Genomic DNA, 9,984 nt, shown 5'->3' with positions numbered 1-9,984 from the left:
CTCCAGGGAAAACAGCCCCAGCCTGTTCAGCCTCTCCCTGTAGCTCAGATCCTCCAACCCTGGCAACATCCTTGTAAATCTTTTCCGAACCCTTTCAAGTTTCACAACATCTTTCCGATAGGAAGGAGACCAGAATTGCACACAATATTCCAACAGTGGCCTCACCAATGTCCTGTACAGCCGCAACATGATCTCCCAACTCCTGTACTCAATACTCTGACCAATAAAGGAAAGCATACCAAACGCCTTCTTCACTATCCTATCTACCTGCGACTCCACTTTCAAGGAGCTATGAACCTGCACTCCAAGGTCTCTTTGTTCAGCAACACTCCCTAGGACCTTACCATTAAGTGTATAAGTCCTGCTAAGATTTGCTTTTCCAAAATGCAGCACCCCCCATTTATCTGAATTAAACTCCATCTGCCACTTCTCAGCCCATTGGCCCATCTGGTCCAGATCCTGTTGTAATCTGAGGTGTTTTCAAAAAGGATTTAAGAATGGTGAGGTGATCAATGGGGGAAGGTTTTAACTGGTGCTCTGTGCTTGTGAGGGGTGGGAACCTTTGTGGTGGGACGGTGTTGTTGAGGGGGAAGGGTCTGTGTGCGGGACCACTTCCGGCAAGGAGCCGCCATGAAGCTCCTGACCCACAACCTGCTGAGCTCGCATGTCCGCGGGGTTACCCGCGGCTTCCCGCTGCTGCTGACGGTGAGTGAGGGTCTCCCGGTACCGGGGAGACGGAAGGGAGGAGTCAGGGAGGCCTGAGCCTGAGGCCGAGGCCGGGAGCGGCGAGAGCCGGGCTCCATGGAAACCCAAATGGCCTCATGTGCTTTGGAGGGTCAGCTCTCCGCCCCCTGCGGCTGGGAGGGTCAATTACACCCTGGGACAGTTGGAGGAGGGTCAGCTCTCCGCCCCCTGCGGCTGGGAGGGTCAATTACACCCTGGGACAGTTGGAGGGTCAGCTCTCCGCCCCCTGCGGCTGGGAGGGTCAATTACACCCTGGGACAGTTGGAGGGTCAGCTCTCCGCCCCCTGTGGCTGGGAGGGTCAATTACACCCTGGGACAGTTGGAGGAGGGTCAGCTCTCCGCCCCCTGTGGCTGGGAGGGTCAATTACACCCTGGGACAGTTGGAGGAGGGTCAGCTCTCCGCCCCCTGCGGCTGGGAGGGTCAATTACACCCTGGGACAGTTGGAGGGTCAGCTCTCCGCCCCCTGCGGCTGGGAGGGTCAATTACACCCTGGGACAGTTGGAGGGTCAGCTCTCCGCCCCCTGCGGCTGGGAGGGTCAATTACACCCTGGGACAGTTGGAGGGTCAGCTCTCCGCCCCCTGCGGCTGGGAGGGTCAATTACACCCTGGGACAGTTGGAGGGTCAGCTCTCCGCCCCCTGCGGCTGGGAGGGTCAATTACACCCTGGGACAGTTGGAGGAGGGTCAGCTCTCCGCCCCCTGCGGCTGGGAGGGTCAATTACACCCTGGGACAGTTGGAGGAGGGTCAGCTCTCCGCCCCCTGTGGCTGGGAGGGTCAATTACACCCTGGGACAGTTGGAGGGTCAGCTCTCCGCCCCCTGCGGCTGGGAGGGTCAATTACACCCTGGGACAGTTGGAGGGTCAGCTCTCCGCCCCCTGCGGCTGGGAGGGTCAATTACACCCTGGGACAGTTGGAGGGTCAGCTCTCCGCCCCCTGCGGCTGGGAGGGTCAATTACACCCGGGGACAGTTGGAGGAGGGTCAGCTCTCCGCCCCCTGTGGCTGGGAGGGTCAATTACACCCTGGGACAGTTGGAGGAGGGTCAGCTCTCCGCCCCCTGTGGCTGGGAGGGTCAATTACACCCTGGGACAGTTGGAGGAGAGTCAGCTCTCCGCCCCCTGTGGCTGGGAGGGTCAATTACACCCTGGGACAGTTGGAGGGTCAGCTCTCCGCCCCCTGCGGCTGGGAGGGTCAATTACACCCTGGGACAGTTGGAGGGTCAGCTCTCCGCCCCCTGCGGCTGGGAGGGTCAATTACACCCTGGGACAGTTGGAGGGTCAGCTCTCCGCCCCCTGCGGCTGGGAGGGTCAATTACACCCTGGGACAGTTGGAGGAGGGTCAGCTCTCCGCCACCTGCGGCTGGGAGGGTCAATTACACCCTGGGACAGTTGGAGGGTCAGCTCTCCGCCCCCTGCGGCTGGGAGGGTCAATTACACCCTGGGACAGTTGGAGGAGGGTCAGCTCTCCGCCCCCTGCGGCTGGGAGGGTCAATTACACCCTGGGACAGTTGGAGGAGGGTCAGCTCTCCGCCCCCTGCGGCTGGGAGGGTCAATTACACCCTGGGACAGTTGGAGGGTCAGCTCTCCGCCCCCTGCGGCTGGGAGGGTCAATTACACCCTGGGACAGTTGGAGGGTCAGCTCTCCGCCCCCTGCGGCTGGGAGGGTCAATTACACCCTGGGACAGTTGGAGGGTCAGCTCTCCGCCCCCTGCGGCTGGGAGGGTCAATTACACCCTGGGACAGTTGGAGGGTCAGCTCTCCGCCCCCTGTGGCTGGGAGGGTCAATTACACCCTGGGACAGTTGGAGGGTCAGCTCTCCGTCCCCTGTGGCTGGGAGGGTCAATTACACCCTGGGACAGTTGGAGGGTCAGCTCTCCGCCCCCTGCGGCTGGGAGGGTCAATTACACCCTGGGACAGTTGGAGGAGGGTCAGCTCTCCGCCCCCTGTGGCTGGGAGGGTCCATTACACCCTGGGACAGTTGGAGGGTCAGCTCTCCGCCCCCTGCGGCTGGGAGGGTCAATTACACCCTGGGACAGTTGGAGGGTCAGCTCTCCGCCCCCTGCGGCTGGGAGGGTCAATTACACCCTGGGACAGTTGGAGGGTCAGCTCTCCGCCCCCTGCGGCTGGGAGGGTCAATTACACCCGGGGACAGTTGGAGGGTCAGCTCTCCGCCCCCTGCGGCTGGGAGGGTCAATTACACCCTGGGACAGTTGGAGGGTCAGCTCTCCGCCCCCTGTGGCTGGGAGGGTCAATTACACCCTGGGACAGTTGGAGGGTCAGCTCTCCGCCCCCTGTGGCTGGGAGGGTCAATTACACCCTGGGACAGTTGGAGGGTCAGCTCTCCGCCCCCTGTGGCTGGGAGGGTCAATTACACCCTGGGACAGTTGGAGGGTCAGCTCTCCGCCCCCTGCGGCTGGGAGGGTCAATTACACCCTGGGACAGTTGGAGGGTCAGCTCTCCGCCCCCTGCGGCTGGGAGGGTCAATTACACCCTGGGACAGTTGGAGGGTCAGCTCTCCGCCCCCTGTGGCTGGGAGGGTCAATTACACCCTGGGACAGTTGGAGGGTCAGCTCTCCGTCCCCTGCGGCTGGGAGGGTCAATTACACCCTGGGACAGTTGGAGGGTCAGCTCTCCGCCCCCTGCGGCTGGGAGGGTCAATTACACCCTGGGTCAGTTGGAGGGTCAGCTCTCCGCCCCCTGCGGCTGGGAGGGTCAATTACACCCTGGGACAGTTGGAGGGTCAGCTCTCCGCCCCCTGCGGCTGGGAGGGTCAATTACACCCTGGGACAGTTGGAGGGTCAGCTCTCCGCCCCCTGTGGCTGGGAGGGTCAATTACACCCTGGGCAGTTGGAGGGTCAGCTCTCCGCCCCCTGCGGCTGGGAGGGTCAATTACACCCTGGGACAGTTGGAGGGTCAGCTCTCCGCCCCCTGTGGCTGGGAGGGTCAATTACACCCTGGTACAGTTGGAGGAGGGTCAGCTCTCCGCCCCCTGTGGCTGGGAGGGTCAATTACACCCTGGGACAGTTGGAGGGTCAGCTCTCCGCCCCCTGTGGCTGGGAGGGTCAATTACACCCTGGGACAGTTGGTGGAGGGTCAGCTCTCCGCCCCCTGCGGCTGGGAGGGTCAATTACACTCTGGGACAGTTGGAGGGTCAGCTCTCCGCCCCCTGCGGCTGGGAGGGTCAATTACACCCTGGGACAGTTGGAGGGTCAGCTCTCCGCCCCCTGCGGCTGGGAGGGTCAATTACACCCTGGGACAGTTGGAGGGTCAGCTCTCCGCCCCCTGCGGCTGGGAGGGTCAATTACACCCTGGGACAGTTGGAGGGTCAGCTCTCCGCCCCCTGTGGCTGGGAGGGTCAATTACACCCTGGGACAGTTGGAGGGTCAGCTCTCCGCCCCCTGTGGCTGGGAGGGTCAATTACACCCTGGGACAGTTGGAGGGTCAGCTCTCCGCCCCCTGCGGCTGGGAGGGTCAATTACACCCTGGGACAGCTGGAGGGTCAGCTCTCCGCCCCCTGTGGCTGGGAGGGTCAATTACACCCTGGGGGGAGTTGGGGTGGGATGATTTTCAATGCCCCCTCTGCCTAGGAGGGTTAATTATACCCTGGGGCAGCGTGTGTGTGTCTGCATGCCTGGTGGCCGGAGTGGATTTTGGTTGGATAGTCGTCCTAGTGAAATGTTTTGGGGATCTTTTCTTTCCTGTCCCAAGGGCACTATGTTAGGATTAGATCTGGAGGGTGGCGGGTGGGTGAGTTATGGTCTCTTGCGCTTGAAGGGGTTCCCTGTGCTGTAAACCTGACTGTAATTCCACGGTTTTCGCTTGTCTCTCTCTCTCCCTCCTCAAGGCCTCAGAAGTGAAAATCAACACGGTGGACTTCAACCAGGAGTTTATCTCCCGAATGATTCCGAAGATGGAGTGGGGCGTGTTGGTCGATGCTGCAGAGAGTGTAAAGTATTTCCGATGGGCGATTTACCCAGCGCTGGACCGTTGCGGCGTTCTGTGAGCTGGTTCTCTGTGGCGTCACCTGGTGCGCACCGCCTAGAACTGCGCCGTGACAGGCAACTGTTTACATACAGGATTTCCACTCTGTTCCTCAGTCAGCTCCCCCCGCCCCACCAAGAGCAAGAGGTCTTTCTCCCTCTCCCCAATCTGTCCGCACCCCTCGCAGTCTCGAAAACCTCAGCCAAGGAGAGTCATAGAGACATACAGCACGGAAACAGACCTTTCAAGCCTGACTTGTCTGTGCTGACCAGATATCCTAAATTAATCTAGTCCCATTTGCCAGCACCCGGCCCGTATCCCTCCAAACCCTTCCTATTCATGTCCCCATCCAGATGCCTTTTAAATGTTGTCATTGTACCAGCCTCCACCACATCCTCTAGCAGCTCATTCCATACATGTACCACCCTCTGCGTGGAAATGTTGCCCCTTGGATCCCTTTTAAATCTTTCCCCTCTCACTTTAAACCTATGCCCCCTAGTTCTGGACTCCCCCACCCCAGGGAAAAGACTTTGTTTATTCACCCTATCCATGCCCCTCGTGATTTTATAAACCTCTATAAGGTCACCCCTCAGCCTCCGACGCTCCAGGGAAAACAGCCACGGCAAATTACACATAGTGCCCAGGGATGTGCAGGTTAGGGCGGATTGGCCGTGCGAAATTGTCCCATAGTGCCCAGGGATGTGCAGGTTAGGGTGGATTGGCCGTGCTAAATTGTCCCATAGTGCACAGGGATGTGCAGGTTAGGGTGGATTGGCCGTGCTAAATTGTCTCATCGTGCCCAGGGATGTGCAGGTTAGGGTGGATTGGCCGTGCTAAATTGTCTCATAGTGCCCAGGGATGTGCAGGTTAGGGTGGATTGACCGTGCTAAATTGTCCCATAGTGCCCAGGGATGTGCAGGTTAGGGGGGGATTGACCGTGCTAAATTGTCCCATAGTGCCCAGGGATGTGCAGGTTAGGGTGGATTGACCGTGCTAAATTGTCCCCATAGTGCCCAGGGATGTGCAGGTTAGGGTGGATTGGCCGTGCTAAATTGTCCCATAGTGCCCAGGGATGTGCAGGTTAGGGTGGATTGGCCGTGCTAACTTGTCCCATAGTGCCCAGGGATGTGCAGGTTAGGGTGGATTGGCCGTGCTAAATTGTCCCATAGTGCCCAGGGATGTGCAGGTTAGGGTGGGTTGGCCGTGCTAAATTGTCCCATCGTGTCCAGGGATGTGCAGGTTAGGGTGGATTGGCCGTGCTAAATTGTCCCATAGTGCCCAGGGATGTGCAGGTTAGGGTGGATTGGCCGTGCTAACTTGTCCCATAGTGCCCAGGGATGTGCAGGTTAGGGTGGATTGGCCGTGCTAAATTGTCCCATAGTGCCCAGGGATGTGCAGGTTAGGGTGGGTTGGCCGTGCTAAATTGTCCCATCGTGTCCAGGGATGTGCAGGTTAGGGTGGATTGGCCGTGCTAAATTGTCTCATAGTGCCCAGGGATGTGCAGGTTAGGGTGGATTGACCGTGCTAAATTGTCCCATCGTGTCCAGGGATGTGCAGGTTAGGGTGGATTGACCGTGCTAAATTGTCCCATAGTGCCCAGGGATGTGCAGGTTAGGGTGGATTGGCCGTGCTAAACTGTCCCCATAGTGCCCAGGGATGTGCAGGTTAGGGTGGATTGGCCGTGCTAAATTGTCCCATAGTGCCCAGGGATGTACAGGTTAGGGTGGATTGGCCGTGCTAAATTGTCCCATAGTGTCCAGGGATGTGCAGGTTAGGGTGGATTGGCCGTGCTAAATTGTCCCATAGTGCCCAGGGATGTGCAGGTTAGGGTGGATTGGCCGTGCTAAATTGTCCCATAGTGTCCAGGGATGTGCAGGTTAGGGTGGATTGGCCGTGCTAAACTGTCCCATAGTGCCCAGGGATGTGCAGGTTAGGGTGGATTGGCCATGCTAAATTGTCCCATAGTGTCCGGGAATGTGTAGGTTAGGGTGGATTGGCCGTGCTAAATTGTCCCATTGTGCCCAGGGATGTGCAGGTTAGGGTGGATTGGCCGTGGGTAATATGGTATTGCGAGTACAAGGTAGGTGGCTGGGCGGGAGGCTCTTCGGAGGGTCAGTGCAGACTTGATGGGCCAAATGGCCTGCTTCCAGGCTGTTGGTATTCTATGATTCATGGCTGATCCTCTATCCCAACACTGTGCTCCCACTTCCACCCAGACAAAAATATGTTTTTTCCTGAATGTTTTCAGTGGTAGAAAATTCCAGGGTTCCCCAGCCTCCAAGTGAAAATAATTCTCCTAATTCCCCCAACCCCCTTGCCGTGGGGGGTGGGAGCAGGTATGAGGATGGAGGTGCGGGCGATGGGAAAGGATGGGTCTGAGCGGGCCCAATGGCCACCCCCCTGCTTCTCCAGAAGTTACCCTTTAGTCTCTCTCTGTTCCCTCAGATTGGACACAGGAACGACCTTCCCAAGGAGTTGCCCCCGGATCCGCAGAGCAACGAGGAGTTCCTGAAGAAAGTGCACCATGTCCTGCTGGAGGTAGGCGCTAGTATAACTCTGGCTGCTCCACCCGGATCTCTCGGCCTACTCGCTCCTCTTCCCTCCACCACTGGATTGCGGGCTGAGGCCCAGATGAGTCTCTCAGGCTGATGCCCCACTCCCTGCTGCCCCCAAATCCTGGGGGGGTTGGGGGGGGGGGATGTCTATCTGGGAGACAGAGAGCATACTCTGGTCCTCCTGGGACCCGGGACCCTCCCTGACTCTGTTCCTGTCAGTCAGTGATTGGGGTGGGAGAGCACTCCCTACTCCGACTCCCTCAGCTGGGGCCCGGAACCTTCCGCAGCCTCTCGGACAGTCCAGCTCGCTCTCTCGGTGCCGCGTCCACTCATCAGCCCTCGGAGGTTCCCTGTCCTCTAGCCCTGGGAATCGCACCCATAATCTCCTGGATCAGAGACAGGGACAAGACCAGCACAGGCATCACTGGGGACAATGGAGAGAGAGCTTTACTCTGTATCTAACCCCGTGCTGTCCCTGTACCTGGGGAGTGTTTGATGGGGGACAGTGTAGAGGGAGCTTTACTCTGTATCTAACCCCGTGCTGTCCCTGACCCTGGGGAGTGTTTGATGGGGGACAGTGTAGAGGGAGCTTTACTCTGTATCTAGCCCTGTACTGTCCCTGTCCCTGGGGAGTGTTTGATGGGGGACAGTGTAGAGGGAGCTTTACTCTGTATCTAACCCCGTGCTGACCCTGTCCTGGGGAGTGTTTGATATGGGGGGGTGCAGTGTAGCTGTGCCCTCCTCCTGTCTGACTCCTTGCACATGGTGGGGGGGGAGGGGTGGGGGGGGGTGGGGGGGACTGTGGGTGACAATGTTCCGTCTCTCTGAGCACGGAACGCGAGAGCGGGGAGGTCAGTTCCCACCTCTGTCCCAGTTCCCACTGAGATGCTCGGGGGGGTGGGGTGGTGTAAAAGCCTGCGAACCCAGACTGAGCGGTGCCCTGCTGCGATCCACAGGTCGAGGTGGTGGAAGGAGTGCTGAAGTGTCCGGAATCCGGCCGGGAGTTTCCCATCTCGAAGGGAATTCCCAACATGCTTCTGAACGAGGACGAGGTGTAGGTGTTCCGGGATCTCCCGGCCTGTCTCTGTGCCACCCCGTTTGCCCTCCTGTCTCCGGATCAGACTGTGCGTCACCTATCGGCGTTGGACGGTCCCAGGCAGTCAGGAACCTTTGCTTTTGTATTTTAGTGTGTGTGCAGCTTCGACTGCATTGCCATCTCCTCCCCCGCCTGGTGATGGCCCGGGGAAGGTGGTCAGGGAGCTCAGGTAATTCCTGTCCGGAATGCTGCAAGTTTCTGGGGCTGGAACTGTTTGGGGAATCTTCCTCCAGTGGAGCAGTGAGTAACCCACCCCTCTTTCCTCTGTCACCATAGCGGTGTCTGAGCACAAGGGGCCTCACTCTTCCTGCCATTCACAACCTACACTTGTCACAGCGAGGCACCGGATTTGTTATTTAAAATAAATGTGTTTTTTTTATTTAAGATTCCTGTGACTCCCTCTGTTAATTTGAGAAGAGCTGTCTCCTGCAGGCAGAGGGTGTGTTTACCCCACCTGTGTCTCCCTCTCTCTCACTCTCTGTCAGTGCTGTTCATCTCTGGAAGGCATCGCAGCTCTCCCATCAGCCCTCGCATCACTCCCGACTTTCCCGCACTTTCCCTAAAAGGATTCATAAGTCGGTCATTGACAGACCAGCTGCAGCTTTGACTGGGACATCCATCCTAGGACAAGCCAAACAGACACGCACGAGAATTCCGAGAAGCATGGCATTCCAACCGGAACTCTATCAACAAACACATTGATTTTGATCCCATCTACTACCCTCTGGGAAAAGGAACAGGAAATGACATCACCAGCCCAAGGAAACCCAAGCACATACATAGAAAGTGGGCCATGCCACTAGTGTTCCACCCGGAGGCTCACTGATGGTTACCTAGTAGGGTGACGAAACGTCTGAAAACACACCTTCCAGCTCAGCGAGCAAACCTACATCCAGGACCCCAACCTGAGCTGCAAACCTTCTCAAAACGCACTAGTCCCAACCTCTCTTTATAACCCAAACCCTCATTCCCAGCAACACGCTGGTAAACCTCTTCTGAACCCTCTCCAGCCTTAATAATCTCCTTCCAATAACTGGGCAACTAGAACTGGACACAGCATTCCAGAAGATTCCTCACCAACGTCCTGTAGAACATTTGCATGACGTCCCAACTCCCTGTACTCGAAGGCAAACGTGCTAAACGCCCTCTTAACCCCCCCTGTCTACCTGTGACACAAACTTCAAAGAATTATGTCTCTGAACCCATAGGTCTCTCTGTTCTACAGCCAAAGCTCTCGTTTTCATTGTATAAATCCAACCCTTGTTTCTTTGATTGAAGTGCAGCACCTCACATTTATCCAAATTAAACTCCATCTGCCACTCCTCAGCCCATCGGCCCATCTGATCAAGATCCCATTGTAATCTTGGATATGTTTCTGCTCATTTGACTCCTGTACTAATGGAAGAAGTGCCTTCCTACCCACGCTATCTGTGCCCCTCCATTAGCATCTTCCCCTCTGTTAGGTTCCCTGTCAACCTGCGGTGCTGTGAGGTGAACAGCCAACCTGCCTATATCATCCTTCTCCACAGCTCAGCCCCTGGGGAATCTCCTCTGTACCCTCTCTCGTGCAATCACATTAAGCCCTTATAAGGTGGTGACCAGAACAGCAC

At 57.6% G+C, this 9,984-nt stretch overlaps 1 protein-coding gene across 1 annotated transcript; it reads left to right on the top strand.

Moving 5' to 3' along the window:
• The first annotated feature begins 593 nt into the window (after window positions 1-593).
• Window positions 594-8,758, top strand: trmt112 (tRNA methyltransferase activator subunit 11-2). The gene is made up of 4 exons (XM_072567557.1): window positions 594-705; window positions 4,587-4,688; window positions 7,169-7,261; window positions 8,235-8,758. The coding sequence occupies exons 1-4, from the start codon at window positions 631-633 to the stop codon at window positions 8,334-8,336; spliced, it is 372 nt and encodes a 123-aa protein (XP_072423658.1). The 5' UTR covers window positions 594-630; the 3' UTR covers window positions 8,337-8,758.
• The last annotated feature ends 1,226 nt before the right edge of the window (window positions 8,759-9,984 follow it).

The sequence above is a fragment of the Chiloscyllium punctatum genome, unplaced genomic scaffold (genome assembly GCF_047496795.1).
Source record: "Chiloscyllium punctatum isolate Juve2018m unplaced genomic scaffold, sChiPun1.3 scaffold_518, whole genome shotgun sequence".
NCBI classification, from domain to species: Eukaryota; Metazoa; Chordata; class Chondrichthyes; order Orectolobiformes; family Hemiscylliidae; genus Chiloscyllium; species Chiloscyllium punctatum.
This window is presented reverse-complemented; position numbering and strand designations above follow the sequence as displayed.

Excerpts from the sequence above, each read along its gene's own strand:
- trmt112 (XM_072567557.1), top strand. The coding sequence starts at position 631 with ATGAAGCTCCTGACCCACAACCTGCTGAGCTCGCATGTCCGCGGGGTT. Across the intron at positions 706-4,586 it reads GCTTCCCGCTGCTGCTGACG|GCCTCAGAAGTGAAAATCAA; the intron begins GTGAGTGAGGGT and ends TCCCTCCTCAAG. Across the intron at positions 7,262-8,234 it reads TGCACCATGTCCTGCTGGAG|GTCGAGGTGGTGGAAGGAGT; the intron begins GTAGGCGCTAGT and ends TGCGATCCACAG.